Consider the following 20,806-nt stretch of genomic DNA (forward strand, 5'->3'; position numbering starts at 1 on the left):
ATCATTATATATCTCTGGATTAATTTGTAAAGTTTACTTCCTGAGCAAAGAGAATGGATGACAGTAAAATGATTGGGGAAAAAAACACCAGTAAAAACGAGGCCTTGTACTCATTCAAGTACATCACACAGACATTGAAAGAGGCAAATTGCTTGAAATGGTTAAGTGATTGGGATAGACAGTTAATGGCTATCACCTTTCCATGTGGAATGTCACCACGATGGCTTTTTTTCAGATGAGGTGGGTTTTTTGGGGTTTTTTTTTGCGTGGGCAGGATTCTTTTGCATTGATCAATGCATGTTCAGATGGAGAATTTTGCAGTTAGACTGATGAATTCCTCAGAGGAATATTTTACAGAAATTGAATATTGTAACCCATCCTCAACATTCTGTGCCAAACAGTCCATCAGTCCACACACAAGTCCTTGAAGGTTTAGCTTCTTTTTGTTTTTTGTTTTTCTTGAATTATTGTAATTTTTAAAAATTAAAAATATTTATTGTTGCTGAGATTGTTTTTCTACAACAGCAGCTAACTGAAAGCAACAAAAGTTGCAATTTGGCTGCGCTGACACCATTGGCACAACCGTCTTCACCTGCCCTTGTGAATGGGTCATGTATTTTGGCACCCCACTTTCACACCACATTGGAGTCTGATATGTGTTCAGGTCTCACCACAACAATTGTGACCCAGTGGTCACTTGTCACTGCAGCAGATGGTGACAGGATGCTGGGGGTTCCGTCGCCCATCCACCCAATGATGACTGCTGTATCTGGTGTGCTTCAGGGTCCTACCATATGAATATGAATACTTTTCTGTTTAAAAGTTTTTGAATTTAGAGAAAGAAAGAAATGTAGAGTTAATGATTTGTTCACCAGAGTTAATGTAGAGTTAATAATAGAATATGAATAGACTATTTGATAGGATATAAAGATTTTAAAAAAATTTTTTTTTTAAGATATTGAAAAAAAATTCAGTACTTTTTTTGGTTATGATCTGTTGTGTTCATTTATTTTTGAATTATTGGTTTTGATATGTTGTGCTGACATGCAGTCGGAAACGAGGCATTTTTCCAATTCATAGCTGAAGCGATTCAGTCCAATGTGAAAGATGATAAAAAGTGAAATCATCTGACAAGTTCTGTCTGGTTGAGGACTGTCTGTGATGTAAGTTATTAGTATAGTGGCAGTGATCATAAGGATTGTGGCTGACATGTACTCACAAGTGCTATGGTGCTAATCCTTTGCCTTCAGTTGATCCCAGGATTATCCATTCCAAAACATGCATCATGCATTGTGGTGAAATTGTCTGCTGGAATGGATAAGTAGTTGTCCTGACCAGGATTCCAGATGACTGTTGTTTCCTCTGACAGTTTAACTACTGTTTTCCTTTCCCACATCACATGACATAACAGCTGCAACAAATTATGATCTATTTAATTGACTTCAGTAATTTTGGGGACATGCTCCCTCCCCACCCCAAACCCCCATCTCTCATCTGTGACTAGATTAATTTGGTCTTTCTTGCCAAAACCAGGATAAAATTGTACTGATTGTGTGTTCAATGAAGACTGAGCTGAAATAACTCAGCATGGTGTTAGTATTCAATTTATCATATTACAATTTTATGTGCATGTTGTAGTAATGATGCCATATTTGGATGTTACATCTTTGAGTCTTGGTGCATATATTTATTATTAGATACTTGATTATACTGTCCATTTGACATATTCAGTGTATTCTTTTGTATGGTTCATTCTGATGACAGATAAGGGTTTGGATGGAATCAGCTTTGTACAGTATCAAAGCATCAGTTACATATTGGAGTCTGTAAAGTTCATATTCTATTTAGTTCCCAACACCAGCATTGTTTGATTTTCATAACGCAGTGCTGTTGGCAACTGTTAACAACATACTTTGATACTTCCACCTCAGGGAACTTGAAATAAGAGGTCCTTCTGTGCCATGAATTGGTTCTGTTTGACAGGTTCTTCTTTGGTCAATCATTTACTGGTTAAAGTGTTTGTGGTTTGTCATAGTGATGACACTTTGAAGCCATAAAATATATTAACAGTAACGGTCATATTCAGATCTGACAAAGTGTTAACTGTGTACTGGTTTTGTTCCCTCTATGATAGAGTTAACCCCAGAGCATTGTCCTTGTCAGCAGTTATTTGTATGTGTATGTGTGATAGTATTATTTTGGTTTGGAGGATGGGCAAGGCATGGATCCATCCCTGTGTCTATGATGTCTGCGCACAGCAGGTGGAGACAGCAGGGCCCCAGTGCTCTGACCATCCACACACACCAATGTCTTGTTCCTTGTGTTCCTCTCTCATCCTGCAGGCCAGCAGGCAAGGTGAATCAGAGCAATTCATTATCTTCACACCTCTCTCTCATATATTCACACCAGTCCTCACTCTCCAGCTTTTTGTCTATTTATACTTTTATTTATTTTTAACAATTTGCTTCTAGTTTAGGTAATTGATGTAATTGTCTGTTGTTAGCAAAACAAACAAACAGCAACAAAGAAGTTAAAATTTAACCTCATCCATACTCTCGTCAAACACCACACACTCACAACTTGAAGAACTTTTCTTCTTTTTTTTTTCAAAAGGAAGCAACAGTAAACATGTACAACAAGTTTTAACATTCACTCCCAAGAGCACACAATTTTTAGTGCTCCCTTTCAGCTTAGGACTTCCTCAGTGTTGCATAACACTTCTCATCAGTTGATATGCAAGCTGGTGTAAATTGCTGAGTAGATTTGGCTGAAAAATATGTACCCTTGTAGTTCAAAGTGAAATTGATTGTATATGTTTGCCATTTGTATGTAAGAAGTCTCATCACCTTCATTGTGGGTTTCATGTGACAGTAGTAATGTGTGCGTGACTGTGATTTAACTCAAATCACTGGACTTATTTTGACATTGATTGTGGTGTAGTTTCATATTGAAATGAAAAAGCTAATAACGTGACCTTTTGTTCAAGGTCTTGAGGTGGATGGGGAGTTCAACTTTAAATTAAAAAAAAATATATATATATAAGTTTTCTGAGTGAGTTTGAACTTAAAAAAAAAAAAATCAGATTGAAATTGGAAGATGATGTGTGGATACACAGCAGTGCAGTGTCAGTAATCAAATCTCTACCAGTGACTGTTTGAAGTTTCAGTTTCAATTTCTGTTTCTCGAGAGGCATCACTGCGAGTGGACAAATACATATACGCTACATCACATCTGCTAGGCAGATAGTGAGATACCTGACATCAGCATAACCCAATGTGCTTATTAGGCCTTGAGTGCATGCATATATATTTGTGCCCATCAGAGAGGATTTCTTGTACAGAATTTTGTGTCGGAAGAAGAAGAATCAATTGAGACTCTTTATTGCTGGATTGTGATGTCTCACTGCTGGACCAGTGTCATGCAGTTTATGTTGTTGGTGAAAGAATTTTTAAAATTACTGAATGTTAGTTTGACCTTGACCTTTGTTCAGGGTAAAAACAAAAGTTCTGCTTTAAGATTTGATTCATTGCTTATTTATCTAGAAGCTGTTGGACTGATGTGGTGACACAGATGTCAAATTTGCATGTTTTTTTTTTTTCCAGTGCGTTTTGTTTACAGGTCCTTCCAGCTATGGTTATGAAACATTGTAAATCAACTCACTGATTGCTTTTTCTGTTGAAATTCTGACTTATAATAAGCTGACAGCAGTTGCTGCTCTCCTTTGTTCTCCAGTACATGCTGTGACCATGTACACTTCTTTTTCGACATAGGACATTTAAAACAATTCAGTTACTCTTTGAAATTGTTAGTGTCAGGAATGGTATCAGGCATTTCTTGGTGATTTGATTGTGTCAAGAAAAGAAAGTGGAAGCAGAACAAAAAATAAGTGCTTTGGAAAGAAATACTTGACATGACTTTTTTAATGGACAGATTATTTAATTGGCACTCCTGACTGACCCAGTCACTCGTCCAGTAACTGCATAATTTGCATACTTGTTGCCTTTTTCTTTTGCTTTACTTACATATTTATTTTTAATGTCATCAAGTAATTAGTAGTTCTGAAAATTTTGTGCTAGAATTTTCCTCTTTTCTTTTTGTCTCCTTGTTTCTGCCTTTTTTTTCTGCCTTCCCAGTCCATTTTCCTTTTTCCAGCAATCCCTGACACTTTTTTTCTCTTTTCCGCAGTCAATAATGTACATCTGTACTGTTTTGCTCTGCCAGTTAGGTATTGGTATTGTGAACAGTGGAAGGGCACCATCTGTCCATTTTGTAGTGTTATTTGCCCATATGGCTTTTCATATATTTTTTTCCATGTGGTTTTGAAATACGTTTTTTTTATCCTCTTTTTATTTTTTTGTAGTTGAGGATGTGGAAGAGCTGATGTCCTCACCACAGCTTAATCTTATTTGCTTAATGATTAAGATATATAATGAACTGTGTTGGTGCTGACGTTTTTTTCTTCTTTTTTTTCTTTTGTCAGATGTGACAGTTTTGTCTTTTTAATATGGTTGATATTTGTTGTTGGGCAGTCCAGATTCGGTCCTGTGCGATCAGCTGGACTATAAGCAACAATGTCAAATTTCAAGTAATTAGCATCATCCCCACCCTCCTCCCCTTATATTCCGTGTTCTCTACCTTTTATTTAGAAGGATATGAAATGTTGAAGCAGTAATGAAATTTCAGTTTAAAAAAGTGTATCCCCAATAAAGAGGACATAATATCAATATAGAAGACTGTTATATAGCTCTTAAATCAGGCTGGAGTATATTCATGGTGATGGAAGTCTGATGTCCTCACTTGGTATTCCAGTTAGAAGCAAACCTCGGAATGATTTTATTTCACAGTGTGACTAACATATGTCTCCCTTTGCTACTTAGATATCTAATTGTGGTTCTCTTGTTGGCAGCAGATTTCTGATCATAAGCCACAAGGTGTTTGCGCGTTGTCACTGTGTCCGAGTCCTAGGTACAGTCCTGTATTTGGTGAAATGACGACCAGTGTTAAGTGACTGCCCACACCTCCTCTTCCCCATACCTTGTCCCCATCCTTTACCTTCATATGCCAGTGTCACAAACCATTCTCTCTTATCTCTCTCACATACCTGATTTAGTGCATATTGTAAAAGAAAGTGATTTTATTTTTTATCCATTTATTTTCACTCTCATATGAATTTCATTAAGTCAATTTTGGGTATGTGGTTTACTTAGAAAGTAAGTAACAAAATTAAATTTTAATATTTTAAGCATTTGGTACAAAGTGCGATGATATCCAAATTTTGTGAACAATTGAGCATCTACCAAATCCAGGTAAGTGGTTTGAAACTTTGTTCCCACCAGTTTATGGATGTTGTAGGTGTCAGTTTTCTGGCAGGCTTTGAAAAATATTTTTTACATTTTCTATTCCATGCTCTTTTGTACTGGTATATTTTTCTTTGTGCTCTATATACTTCATATACCTGTTAGCAGTGTATCAAATCTTTGTATCCTTTGTCTATCTGTCAAGTCTGGTTTACCGCTTTTCCTTCTGAAATAAAGTTATATGAAACAACTCCTGTTTCCTTCCCATAGTTTTTGTGCATGTGCTTTGTGGTAAAGTTAAGAGAGCTGACATGCTTGACAAATTAGAAAAGTGCTTAACAGTTACTTAAATTGTAAATTGTAACATTGCATCCATGACTTTTGTAAGACAAGACTTTAACCATTCAGTGCCTGTAAGGCGTCAGTTGATGTCAAACACAAAGTGTTACTATAGTGCCTGTAAGACGTCCATTGATGTCCTGCATCTATTTTGATTTCCTTCATCTAAGTTTGGTTCAGTGATGATAAAAATTATCATCGCTTACATATACAGACATCCCCACCTCTCTCAATGTAGACACTAAACACACACACGCTTGTGTGCATGCACACACACACTGTCTTTTCCCAAGGGCAATTCGTCACTGTAATGTTTACGCAACAAAACATTCATGCTGTTGATGTCAATGCTTTTTGCATCCTGATGATATTATATCAGCCAAACTGCATAAATATACTTCCCGTAATTAGTCATACGTTATTAAAATTTAGATCATGGATGAATAGTTGAAGTACCAAAGATTCATCTGCATTATAAAAATGAAATTTATAGTTTTGTTTAAATGTGTGTGCAGCCTGCGTCTTATTGGAAATTGGTATATTTCACTTTTGCAGGTGTCATATTTGTCTTCCCATTGAAATGCCTGAATTGTCATCTGCAGTCAAAATAATTTGGGAAAGAAAAGCCCAGGTTCAGAATCCTCGTTCATTTTTCTTCGCAAAAATATTCACTTTCATTCTGTATTTTATATAGTTTTTGTGCTAGAATTTATTTCTCCTGAATCCGCAAATAAAATTCCCTGGTAAGGGTAGCATTCTTTTTATTATTTGTACAAAATTATCTGGCATTGATCGGATAAAATCAAAATGTTGGTACCAGTCTTGCAACTTCCACTGTTTCCTTTTCAACTCTCCTCTCACCTCCCCTTAATATATGAATAAAAAATAAGAAAACAAAAAACAAAAAGGAACTTTGAAATCTCCATCATCAGAATAAATGGTTTACACACAAAACATTGGTTCTCATTGCTTTCCTTTACTTAGGTTAAGTGTCCCATGCCTTTTTTTACAGCCATCAGGGCAGTGAATTGATACCCTCTGTGTCTGGGGCTGGGTACAGAACGATGGAACCCAATCCTCTCCTTCCACCATTTCAACTTTCTGTGAAGTCAGATACTCTTTTACACCTGGATAGAGAGGAAAATCAGAGAAAAGTGCCTTCCCCAGTAGTATGATCAGATTTTGATTTAACCTTGAAGAAATTTGATTAAAATTTCTACTGCGACAGTTAGGTAGATTAATTCATGTGCAATTGCATATTGAAAATGTAAGATTATATTGTCGGGTTTGGGAGAAAAATTTAAATAAAGAACAAAACAGATCCCTCTTTTTATACTTTGCTCAGTAGAGGCAACCATATCCCACGGCCACCATGTCTGGTCCGCTCCATTGACAATAAGTATTATAGTCTGCTAAACAAACGGCATGTGTCTGCTCACTGAGCTAAATATCTATTTTTAGATCAGCGTTGTGTGCTGTGCTCACGAGTCACGGTAGGTCAGGGAATTTAGATTTAAACTTGCGTAGGTAAAAATGTGTGCAACAAAACCGTTCTTTTTACGATAAAATAGAATAAATCATACTGACCACACTGATATAAAGTCGACCACTATAGGGGGCCAGGAACATAGTAGATTTTGATTTTTAATGTCCAGAATCGAATGTTTTTATTACTTCTGCCTGTGTGAGAGCACCTTACAAAGAGTCACAAGGCAAGAACACGCGAAGGTTACGCAAGTGTGGTATAAGGGGTCGCCAGAGGAAAGCGTTCAGTGCTTGACAGTGTATTGTTTTCCGAATCCTCGAAATGGCCTCAACGAAATAAACTGTAAATGATACAGGAAACATGGCTTAATTCAGGAAACTTACAATCTATTATTGCAATGACTGAAGATTTTTTTTCCTATTTTTCAGCCAAATTTGGTATTGACAGACAATGCATTTCCAGAGAAAATGGCAGTGTTAAAGTTTATCACAGGCACACAGACATACATACAGACACACACACACACACACACACAGAGACAACCGAACACCGGGCTGTAACACAGACTCACTTTGTTTACACAAGTGAGTCATAAACTGCAGGCAGGAAAAAATACCCCAAAAATGGGTGGCGCTCTCAGTGTAGCGACATGCTCTCCCTGGGGAGAGCAGCCCAAATTTCACACAGAGATATCTGTTATGACAAAAAAGAGTAGTGCAATACAATATAGAACATTACGACCAGTTGCAGACTTGGGCAGTGTTTGTTACACTTTTTTCTGCGCTGATTCGCAAGGACAGTATCTTTAAGGAAGTGCTGGGTCATTATCATCGCTAATAATGATTTAAACCTGTATCTTCCAACTGATACTCGGGAAAGATATGCCATGATGGTTGTCACAAAGCAGTTCTGACACTTGTTATTTTGAAACAAGTGGATGGCAGATTGCCCTTCAAGTCTTTTCTTTCCAAGAGAACTAGAGGAGCAGTGTAAATTGCTGGGTCAAGTCACTGATGCTTCCTTTAACATCTCAGGCCGTATTCCATCAGGACCTGGGGCTTTACCAATCATTATGGAAGTACAGTTAGGAATGTCAAAGACTAGCTTTTTTTTTTTTTTTTTTTACACCACCATCACCAGAACGCATCACTACCGAAACTACCACTGTTTCTGGCAATAACATGTAAAGCACTGGTGATCACCATTAACTCCCTATTTCACCTTGAACACCAGTTACATCCAATCCAAAACCATATATTCACATCTGGCAACAGTTTGTCCCACAGTGCATATAATGAACTATTGTTACAAAATATCAGCCCAGTACCTGGTACATTCTATACCACAATGTTGATGCAGAATGTCACCCAGGATGACATTCTGAAGTGAGGTGACGCATTTCACAACAGAGTCTGACAACTAATTGCTACTGTGATCAATGTTGTGAATTCTGCTGGTAAAATGGTTTTTTTATGTTTAATTTTGGTCTGATATCACCATGCAACCAAAACTACTCGGTGATCAATAATATAAATCACGAGAGGCAAGGCCTTCAAGACTCACTTGTTATACACACTTTATTAGAAAAAAGAAAAAAAGTTCAAATGTTCTCTGTATTTAATATTATACAGCTCAGGAGAAAAAAAGACGATGATATAATAGTAGATTTGAACCAAACATTTTTGGGTCTATGTAATAGCTAAAGCATGCCTACCAATGCAATTTAAAAATATTCAAATTTGCGTTGTTTTTGTGTGTGATAAATTAGTTATGGTATTTGAGGTGATAACACTGTTTAAATCATGTTATTTTGGTGTATTTTGATTATTTAAGAAATTCTTAGTCTGTTCCAAACTTGCGTCCATGGACAGTTATATAAGCAGTCGTGTTGTGGCTGGTCATTACATGTTATTTTCTGCACTGATTTATACGCCATGTCATGTTGATGTTTTAACCAGTCTTTAAGCAAGCCTGGTGAGTATAATTAAATGTACTGCAAGTGATAATAAGAGCTACATGATCATATATGCAACAAAACAAACAGGCAGCCACACAGTATATATTAGGTGCAGACTAGGCACATGGCGGCACACATGACCAGTATTTAATGCCACTGTATTCAAATGTGGCTGAGAATACAAACAGAAGCACTGTACAAAAAATTCAATATTGCCCCTGTCAGCTCCCAGCTCTGCTTTTTGCAAGTGACAGAACTGTTTGTGTCAACATGCTGTTTTGTCATCATTTCAGAGACAAGATACTAATACAAATAAAATAACTTGTGGATATCAAACCAAGTAAGTACAAGTTCAGTATCAATTTGGATCAAAGTTCAGACAACTGCAGGGCCACATCAACACATTAAACAAACCACCAAAACAGAACCACATCAAACAACAATAACCCTGAAAAGAACCTGATTATCTAGCTCTGAGTGACCCCACCCCTTCCTCCACATGAACAACTAAGTTTTTGAAGAAAGAAAACATCAGAGAGAAAGAAAGGAACCAAGAATGAAGAGGCAATGGAAAAAAAGAGAGAAAAAAGGACATTTTAAGCTCATAATTCTGGAAAGGTGAGGATACAGTTTACACTAAAAGATCCTCTGGCATTCACATGGGTACGTGTTTAAACAAATACTGGAGTGTTAAAAAAAAAAACAAAGGTGGAAGTGTCCACAATTGCAAGCGTGAATGAACGTGTTTCTTGTGAACATGTCTTATAGTTTAAGTTATACACTGTACTGATCTTGCTAAAAAGTCACACTTGACATGGTCATGGCTATAAACTGAAATTTGAACATCACAATAAAATGTGAACAAAACTGCACAAAACACTGGGGTGACCAGTCAACCATAGGGTAAGTATTCCTAATTGCGCACAGCGTGTGATTTCGAACGGTTCATGTACCACCCCACTTCGAGGTGTTCTCACCACACACATTTCACAATTTGTCTCCTTCAACCTCGTTCTGATACCTTACTGAATATCCATTCCCCAAAACCAGTCAAACACTTATTTGCGACTATGCCTGCACTCTTTTCTTCTCTTCACACACCACTGCCGACCAAGTTTACAAACGTGCTCTCAAAATCCTAAAATCAAGGGAAGCAAGTAGCTGGACTCGAAATTTACACAGTTTAAAATAGCTGATATGACTGGATAAAATGAATGAATTGTGCATTACCACTGCTGAGAGAATTAAGAAAGCATGCTGATGGCAGATCAGAACATCAGTTTTGACAGGAATCTCCAAAATAGTGTCATTTGCTTAGACCATAGGATATTTTGACACGAGTCTATTTGCAAACAATGCTGCACAGTTACTGAGCGCTCTCTCTCGAGTGTGTTTTGTATGGGGTGTGGTGTGTGTTTGTTTAAATGTGTTTGTGTGTGTGCATGTGTGATCAAAACTAACAATACAACGGTCTGGTGCAATGTTCCAATATGTTATGTCTAATGAGATTAAGACCGGCTTCTGTTTTAATTGTCCACATGCACCCAAACCCATTGTTCACAATTAGACTTGCCCATTTGCATATACCCTCAGGCACCCCTGCTATTTTAACTGTTGAAAAAACATTGAAAAGTAGCAGACAAACTTTTCCTGGTGCAACCAATCACAGAAAGCCTTCAAAAACAGAGGAGCTACATTTGACGGTCATACAACCTGTTATCTGTACAATACACATGCTGAGCTGCTCAAAGTTTGTATAAAACATTAACAAAATATAAAATAATATTCAAACAACAAAATAAGTAAATTCATTAAACGAGAGGCAAAGCTTTCATGGCTCAAGTGTTATTACTGCTTTACACCAACAAAACTGGTAACTTTAGGGATAGAGGGGGATGGTGGAGAGATGGGGTGGGGTTTACCAGAACAAACGCAATGATCTAAATCATAGTTCTGCACATCCTCAGAAATGAGTGTTTGTTGAACTGAAAATTGTGCTGGAAATGGACCTATTCTACCTTAAGCACATCACATTGATCAGCATTTCACTATTTTATGATTACAATATAGACCTATCAAAATTTCAAACTGTCTTCATCACAACTACTCAGCTTCAATAAATTGTAACAAATCACCCAATATATTTTCAAGCATAATACATTATCAAATTCTTTTTGCAAAATTACCATCAGTGAATATGATACATTCTCCCACTCTGAACAGTGCAGACTGAATAGCCAATCAACACTTGCCTCTCTGAAAGTTGCCATTTAAAAAAAGAGAAAAAAAAGCTTGCTCATTGCATGAATCCGTGAAAATGCATGCTCATCTTAAAAAATAATGACCACTATGAATGTTTCTCTCCAAATAATGGCAGAAGTTGGGAAATCAACCTCATTGCCATATCCCCAAATTTTCAAACACCCATGCTAAGTGCAAGTTGAGGGGTCCGCAAACCAATTAGATTTGTTGATTTAGACAATTGTTTGTGGACTTTATATTAATGGCCTATGCACAAATCATTCTCTGAATAAACTTTTGTGGCTTCCTTCACCTCTTTTCAATAATGTGATTACAACCTACCATGAATGTGCATGCTGTTAATGAATACATGAAAAAGGAAGACAATGCTACATTACTTTTACCAACAAACAACCACTTGGGCAATTGTAGACAGTGTAAGAAATTCACATAGAGCGTAAAATATAAAAGCTCTTTTGTTTCTTGAGTTTTGCTTTAAAATCATGTTTTACATGTATGCATCAATGTAACTTCCATATTAAAAACAAGTAATTCCTGCTTGAATTACTGCTATCAATAGGTGTGTCAGTATGTCAGATTAAATTGCAAGGTTTTGTGAATAAGAAAAAACAAATCCTGTAACATGACTGTGGAAATACCTTTCGGTTCTTTAATTTTTTGTACCCTTCCCAGAAGTGCATTGTCATAAGTTGTGCGTGTGAAAATAACTGATTTCCCCCCTTTTTTTCAAGCCAAAATTGGTGTTGACAGACTATTTCTAGAGAAAGTGAATTCCTAAAGTTTACATGGCCACACATACATACATACATACATACATAGACAAACAGGCAACACTTTACAGAGACATATGACAACAGAAACACATGGTTATAACACAGACTTATGGTCTGTGTGAACAGGACAGGCATCACTTCAGAGAGACAGGAACAGGACAGGCAACACTTCACAGAGACAGGAACAGAGGGACAGGCATCACTTCACAGAGACAGGAACAGGACAGGCATCACTTCACAGAGACAGGAACAGGACAGGCAACACTTCACAGAGACAGGAACAGAGGGACAGGCATCACTTCACAGAGACAGGAACAGGACAGGCATCACTTCAGAGAGACATGAACAGGACAGGCAACACTTCACAGAGACAGGAACAGAGGGACAGGCATCACTTCAGAGATACGGGAACAGGACAGGCAACACTTCACAGAGACAGGAACAGAGGGACAGGCAACACTTCAGAGATACGGGAACAGGACAGGCAACACTTCACAGAGACAGGAACAGGACAGGCAACACTTCACAGAGACAGGAATAGAGGGACAGGCATCACTTTACAGAGACAGGAACAGGACAGGCAACACTTCACAGAGACAGGAATAGAGGGACAGGCATCACTTCACAGAGACAGGAACAGGACAGGCAACACTTCACAGAGACAGGAACAGAGGGAAAGGCAACACTTCACAGAGACAGGAACAGGCATCACTTCACAGAGACAGGAACAGGACAGGCAACACTTCACAGAGACAGGAACAGAGGGACAGGCAACACTTAACAGAGACAGGAATAGAGGGACAGGCATCACTTCACAGAGACAGGAACAGGACAGGCAACACTTCACAGAGAAAGGAACAGAGGGACAGGCATCACTTCACAGAGACAGGAACAGGACAGGCATCACTTCACAGAGACAGGAACAGAGGGACAGGCATCACTTTACAGAGACTGGAACAGGAGGACAGGCAACACTTCAGAGATACGGGAACAGGACAGGCAACACTTCACAGAGACAAGAACAGAGGGACAGGCAACACTTCACAGAGAAAGGAACAGAGGGACAGGCATCACTTCACAGAGACAGGAACAGGACAGACAACACTTCACAGAGACAGGAACAGAGGGACATACATCACTTCACAGAGACAGGAACAGGACAGGCAACACTTCACAGAGACAGGAACAGAGGGACAGGCATCACTTCACAGAGACAGGAACAGGACAGGCAACACTTCACAGAGACAGGAATAGAGGGACAGGCATCACTTCACAGAGACAGGAACAGGACAGGCATCACTTCACAGAGACAGGAACAGAGGGACAGGCATCACTTCAGAGACAGGAACAGAGGGACAGGCAACACTTCACAGAGACAGGAACAGAGGGACAGGCAACACTTCACAGAGACAGGAACAGAGGGACAGGCAACACTTCACAGAGACAGGAACAGGACAGGCAACACTTCACAGAGACAGGAACAGAGGGACAGGCATCACTTTACAGAGACTGGAACAGGAGGACAGGCAACACTTCAGAGATACGGGAACAGGACAGGCAACACTTCACAGAGACAGGAACAGGACAGGCAACACTTCACAGAGACAGGAACAGAGGGACAGGCATCACTTTACAGAGACAGGAACAGGACAGGCAACACTTCACAGAGACAGGAACAGAGGGACAGGCAACACTTCACAGAGACAGGAACAGGGCAGGCAACACTTCACAGAGACAGGAACAGAGGGACAGGCATCACTTGAGACTGGAACAGGAGGACAGGCAACACTTCAGAGATACGGGAACAGGACAGGCAACACTTCACAGAGACAGGAACAGGAGGACAGGCAACACTTCACAGAGACAGGAACAGGACAGGCATCACTTCACAGAGACAGGAACAGGACAGGCATCACTTCACAGAGACAGGAACAGGAGGACAGGCAACACTTCACAGAGACAGGAACAGAGGGACAGGCATCACTTTACACAGACTGGAACAGGACAGGCAACACTTCAGAGATACGGGAACAGAACAGGCAACACTTCACAGAGACAGGAACAGACAATATTTCACAGAGTCAGGAACAGAGGGACAGGCAACACTTCAGAGATACAGGAACAGGACAGGCATCACTTCAGAGAGACTGGATCAGACTAGCAACACTTCACAGAGACAGGAACAGACAATATTTCACAGAGTCAGGAACAGAGGGACAGACTACACATCACAGAGACAAGAACAAACAAGACAGTCAGGCAACACTTTACAAAGACTTAGACAAGACAGGCAACACTTCATAGAGACAGCCTATATCAGTACATATCACAGAGGCAACACTTCACAGAGACAAGAACAGGCAGGCAACACTTCAAAGAGACAGGAATAGACAGGCACCAAAGACAAAGATTGACACAGACAGGCAACAGTACAAAGACAGAAAACACTTCACAAAGACGGACACCTCACAGACAGACACCACCTCACAGGGACAGACAACACCTCACAGGTACAGAGACAGACAACACCTCACAGGGACAGACAACACCTCACAGTGACAGAGACAGACAACACCTCACAGGGACAGACAGACAGACAACACCTCACAGAGACAGACAACACCTCACAGTGACAGAGACAGACAACACCTCACAGGGACAGACAGACAGACAACACCTCACAGAGACAGACAACACCTCACAGTGACAGAGACAGACAACACCTCACAGGGACAGAGACAGACAACACCTCACAGTGACAGAGACAGACAACACCTCACAGGGACAGACAGACAGACAACACCTCACAGCGACAGACAACACCTAACAGGGACAGATGACACCTCACAGGGACAGACAGATAACACCTAACAGGGACAGACAACACCTCACAGGGACAGACAGACAGACAACACCTCACAGGGACAAACAGACAGACAATGCCTCACAGGGACAGACAGACAATGCCTCACAGGGACAGACAGACAACACCTCACAGGGACAGACAACTCCTCACAGGGACAGAGACAGACAGACAACACCTCACAGGGACAGACAGGCAGACAACACCTCACAGTGACAGAGACAGACAGACAATGCCTCACAGGGACAGACAACACCTCACAGGGACAGAGACAGACAGACAACACCTCAAAGGGACAGAGACAGACAGACAACACCTCACAGGGACAGAGACAGACAGACAACACCTCACAGGGACAGACAGACAATGCCTCACAGGGACAGACAACACCTCAAAGGGACAGAGACAGACAGACAACACTTCACAGAGACAGACAACACCTCACACGGACAGAGACATACAGACAACACCTCAAAGGGACAGAGACAGACAGACAACACCTCACAGGGACAGACAACACCTCACAGGGACAGACAACATCTCACAGAGACATACAGACAACACCTCAAAGGGACAGAGACAGACAGACAACACCTCACAGGGACAGACAACACCTCACAGGGACAGACAACATCTCACAGGGACAGACAGACAATGCCTCAAAGGGACAGAGACAGACAGACAACACCTCACAGGGACAGACAACACCTCACAGGGACAGACAACACCTCACAGGGACAGACAACACCTCACAGGGACAGACAGACAATGCCTCACAGGGACAGACAACACCTCACAGGGACAGACAGACAATGCCTCACAGGGACAGAGACAGATAGACAACACCTCACAGGGACAGACAATGCATCACAAGGACAGACAGACAATGCCTCACAGGGACAGACACCACCTCACAGGGACAGCCAACACCTCACAGGGACAGAACAACACCTCACAGGGACAGACACCACCTCACAGGGACAGACACCACCTCACAGGGACAGCCAACACCTCACAGGGACAGAACAACACCTCACAGGGACAGACACCACCTCACAGGGACAGCCAACACCTCACAGGGACAGAACAACACCTCACAGGGACAGACACCACCTCACAGGGACAGCCAACACCTCACAGGGACAGAACAACACCTCACAGAGACAGGCAACAACAGGGACAGACTATACATCGAAAAAACAGACACAGGCCAGGAGATTAACAGACCAAGCAAACAATATGGCAGTGTTTAAAGGGTCAAGACAAGAGAATCTTATTCTAAATGGCAAAACAGTCATTCCTTGTTAAACTATGCATTCCACCTAGCAAAATTGTCACTCCATGCTAAACCAAATGCTTGAATTAAGTAGAGCCATTGAATGGACTTAATGTAATTAAAGAAAAATACCCCCAAAAAGACTACAAAACAGTTAACTTAGAAGAATACCATTTTACTTATCTATTCGCTATGCATAAAAAACCCCGGTCTCCAAAACTGACCCAAGTTTTTAAAAGTCCATTTTACTTATCTAAAACAAATATCTCACAATGCACATTAAAAAAAAAAAAAAAAAAAAGTCTCCAAAAAAACTGACCCATAAGTTTTACAATGCAATCAGCTTTCAGGATTCAGCAAAGTGCATAAGAGCACCAAAATGATGATGCTCTCATTCTGGATATCACAGGACTCATCACATAAAAAAACAAAACCCTTTTTTTTTTCTTTTCTTTTTTTGTCAGTCATTTTCACCCAGACATTCCAAAATGCACATGTTGTTTTATTTTAACAACCAGCAGCTCATTCCTGTAAATTTATCTCACTTTCACATACACCTTAATCACACTCATAAGTGCATAAACAGCAATTGAAACATGTCAAACATTCCATTGGCTATGTGCATGATGTTATCAAAGGAATATAACTGAGCAAAGCAGAATCATTCTACAATGAAGAAAAAAAGTATATCATTGCTGATAATCAATCACAAATTCAGATTTACTGGAACCTGTATTGCCAACTCTCACAGATTCTGTGAAAGATTGTGACATAATACCTTTTGAAACAGGAAATATCAATTTCATTTCAATGCCCTAATCACCATTAGTTTCTGAGTGTCCAAGAACCAATGATTGCCATAGTTTTCATCTATACTGTATTTTAAAACCAAATTACTTCCAAGGCCTTTATTGCTCATGTGTGATTACTGATGAACAAGAATTTTAAAAGCCATGTGTGGTTGGAGGGTGCGGAGGGGAGATGGAAGGTGTGTTATCAGTACTAATATATACTGATCCAATCATATTTCTGCTCACTGTCAGAAACAAGTATGTGTATTTGTCAAAACAAGAGTTGTATCATGGAAACAGTGTAATTCTATCTTAAGCACATCACACTGATCAGCTTTTCATTATTTTTCGATCATAGATCTGTCCAAAGTTCAATCAGGATTTTCTGGCTTCAACAAATCGAAACATTATCTCCACATGCATTTTTGGGCATAATATACACAAAAATCAATTTGGACACCAACTCCAGTTCTTCCGACAAAATCATGATCAGTGAATCAGATGTATTCTCCCCCTCCAAACATTTTGATCATGATCTTGTCTTTTCCCCATGACTCAAATCAGGAAACAGTTGTTCGTAAACACACATGTGAGCCAGAATGCTAAAGGTCCAAGAATTCAAGTTTAGAACAGCTTAACTGGGAATTACCTGGACGGAATCAATCCATATGCATGTACACAAATGTGGGTACATGTATAAACACAGACACAACCAATACATGATCCACATTATTGACTGGTATCATGGAAATTAAATACGTTAAACACATTAACAATTCTCAAGAAAGTCGGTCACAAGGAATATCTAAGTACTGATTCAAATACAGCAAACACACAGAATGCCATAGTACCATATCTTAAATAAACCCATTCATGAATTATATGCAACAAGAACAAAAATCATCACCACAAAAACAAACATAAAACACAGCAAACAAAAACTAACACAGCAAACACACAAAAAACACTACAAAATAAAACAAGAATCTACAACCACATTTTCTACTTTGACAAAATAAATATAACTGATTTAATCAGCTATCCAAGCCAAGCAGAAAAGATTGAACGCAGAAAGAAACAAACCTCAATCTTTTTTTCATAGATGGCCAATTGAGAACCTCATCTTTTGTATAAAAAATCTGAATGCAGATTTCATTATACCCAATTTGCCCACTACAAACATTATTTCGTTAATCAAATCTAAATGCAACAATCACTGTTTGAAACAATGCAGTTAATTGGATTTCCAAGAGAATACTGTCTTTATAAAATAAAAAAAAATGTGACATGAATTCTGTTGGTGATGAATTTCATTTTATAACGAGTGTCCAAATTTTTTCTGATATCCGTAAAAGACCATTACCGGATAAATGTGTATGCCTATAAGTCTGTGTTTTCATTTTTTAAATTATTTTCTGCAAGAAATCAGGTTCTCCTTACACTTAGTAAATTCATTACAACTTGCAATGTCGCATAGAATACTTTCATATAGAAGAAGGAATGTTGACCCTTATTTTATTAATTGATGCAAACCTTATGATAATCCTTGTTGTGTTCTTGATTATCTTGTTTTCTATAATCCTCTGTGTCCCAATAGGGGTCAAAGGTAATTAAATCTTATGTGCACGTGTGTATTTCCTTTTGTATGTTTGCTTGGCTGGTTGATTTGTTTTTCTTCTTCTTTCACTTTGTTTTTTAAATAATATTTTCATGTTCTCAGTGTGTTCTCTGAAATTTAATTAACATCTAAACTTTTCATGCTCCCTGCATGTGGGTTAAACATTGTTAAACACCCTTGCAGAAAGTTGAATCATTTTGATTGGTTCAAGTCTTGGAATATTTCTGTTTGAGTTATACACATTGCCTCAATTTTGTTGTTTGCTATTGATTCCTATGTTGAATCTAAGGTCGATGCATTACAATGATCCATCTTATGTGAAGAACAATAAATAGATGTCAATTTCAGTGTCAACACTTCTCTAACACCATTGTTATTGTCATGATCGTAGTTGTGGTCGAACACCCTCTTTCTTTTTTTTCTCTCTTATTTTTCTCTAAGATTTGCATTGAGAAAAGACAAGAAATCAACTCTGATGATGAAGGATATATTTTTGATAAAAATATGGGGGCTCCTCATGCTTTCTCACACATATTGTGTAAGATCTTAATTGAGAGAAAACGTGGTAATGGAATGACCACTCTTTTCCCCAAATCCCATGCTTTCTTGTAAAGTGAGAGAAAGCGTGAGAAAATTGTGGGATTGTGAGAAATTGTGGGCTAACAAGGGCTCAAGACATGGAACATCTTTTTCTTAAAATGTCTCAGTTTAAAAAAAAAAAAAATCACTTAAGCGTTGTAGTGCATCTATTGAACAGATTTGAATGGATTCTTTTTTCTGATATCAAGTACAAGAGAGGGATAATGAAACAATTTACAGAGATTTAGCACATGCTCCTGCAAAGACAAAAAAGATGAATAAATCTTCTATTTAAGGAAGGAGTCTGAAGGGCGAATCAGAGAACATGAAGTGAAGTACTTTTAGATGCCAATAAGCTTCAGACCTCTACAATCCTTGTGATAACCTCTGTGCTTCACACATTTATGTCCTATGGCAACACATGACGTTTTGCTGGTTTGTAGGTTCCTCAAAGGTTTAATGATGATATAACATAATATATATATACATAAATATATATGTGTGTGTGTGTGTGTGTGTTTGTGTATAGATAGATAGGTAGATATACAGATATTTATATATGTGTGTGCGCGCGTGTGTGTGTATACACACAAATACACACACAAGAATGAAAACTGATTTATGCTGATCAATTTTCATATAAATTTATACTGCATATACTAAAACATGATATAAAGAAAAAAAGGATAACAGATTTCAGCTGATTTTCAATAAGTATTGTGATATTATCTTTAGTTATATATTCTTTTGGTAAACTTCAGTTACATTTTACATTATACCTATGCTTTTCATTTCCTTTAGGAATAAGAAATATGATGAATCAAAATCAATAATATATACATACTTATATTTATCAAATTAATGCAAGCTGTGCCCTTCTAAAAAATAAATATGAGATGGCACTGAGCATCAGAAAATGAACACTTTGTTGGGAATTACTGAATGTTCATATGCTTTTGAGTGGACATATATAGCTTCTCATCTAGAAGTCATACTCTTCATCCCCACTCATATTCCTGACAGCATGTAAGACATATTGTAGTTGTATGGAAAACAATACATGGATATAGCAATCAACAGAAAATCTCTAGTTTTGTGAAGACAGGGATGCAATTACTAACCCATAATTACAATTACACAAGCTATACTGAGTAACTACTGCTAGCCCTTATTTTTACCTGCCAAGCAAAAACACAAAATCAGCAATGATTCAGAACAGATATCTGCTCCATGACAGCACATGTGTAGTTGAAAGTGAGATACATCTCAATCAATGTTGCTGGCTACTCCTGAAGTCAAGGCTTTCTGCATGCAAAACCATGACAGACTCCAGAGTCCTTGGGCTCACAGGCATCTGTGTTCATCTGAGTACAGCAGTGCAAGCAGGGCCTGTGCTGGATTACAGTATGCTTTGTTGCAGCTGTTACTGACAGATGGCTTTCTCCAGGCGATTGGCTGACCCTGACTTCTTTGTAGTCTCCCTTAGGTATGAGATGAAGCCATCTTTTTTTAGATCTACTGTAATCACCTGTTTGACAAAATACAGTATTTTGTAGTTAAATATG

General features: G+C 38.8%; 1 protein-coding gene across 16 annotated transcripts in view; it reads right to left on the reverse strand.

The window, feature by feature from the left end:
- Positions 1–9,184: 9,184 nt before the first annotated feature.
- The window catches only part of LOC143288466 (clathrin heavy chain 2-like), a 76,459-nt gene continuing 64,837 nt past the window's right edge, over positions 9,185–20,806 (reverse strand). Inside the window, exons 9-10 of one of the 16 annotated variants that reach the window (XR_013056099.1) lie at positions 16,111–20,769; positions 9,185–16,070 (exon numbers count right to left, since the gene is read on the reverse strand). Coding sequence is in view for 1 of the 16 variants with exons in the window: in XM_076596987.1 (XP_076453102.1) it covers positions 20,665–20,769 (105 nt within the window). In the remaining 15 variants the exon portion in view is untranslated. Of the gene's footprint in view, positions 20,770–20,806 lie in introns of all 16 variants that reach the window. The other 15 variants (XR_013056108.1, XR_013056104.1, XR_013056105.1 and 12 more) reach the window with 15 other exon arrangements.

This window comes from Babylonia areolata, chromosome 12, assembly GCF_041734735.1.
Source record: "Babylonia areolata isolate BAREFJ2019XMU chromosome 12, ASM4173473v1, whole genome shotgun sequence".
Lineage (NCBI taxonomy): Eukaryota > Metazoa > Mollusca > Gastropoda > Neogastropoda > Buccinidae > Babylonia > Babylonia areolata.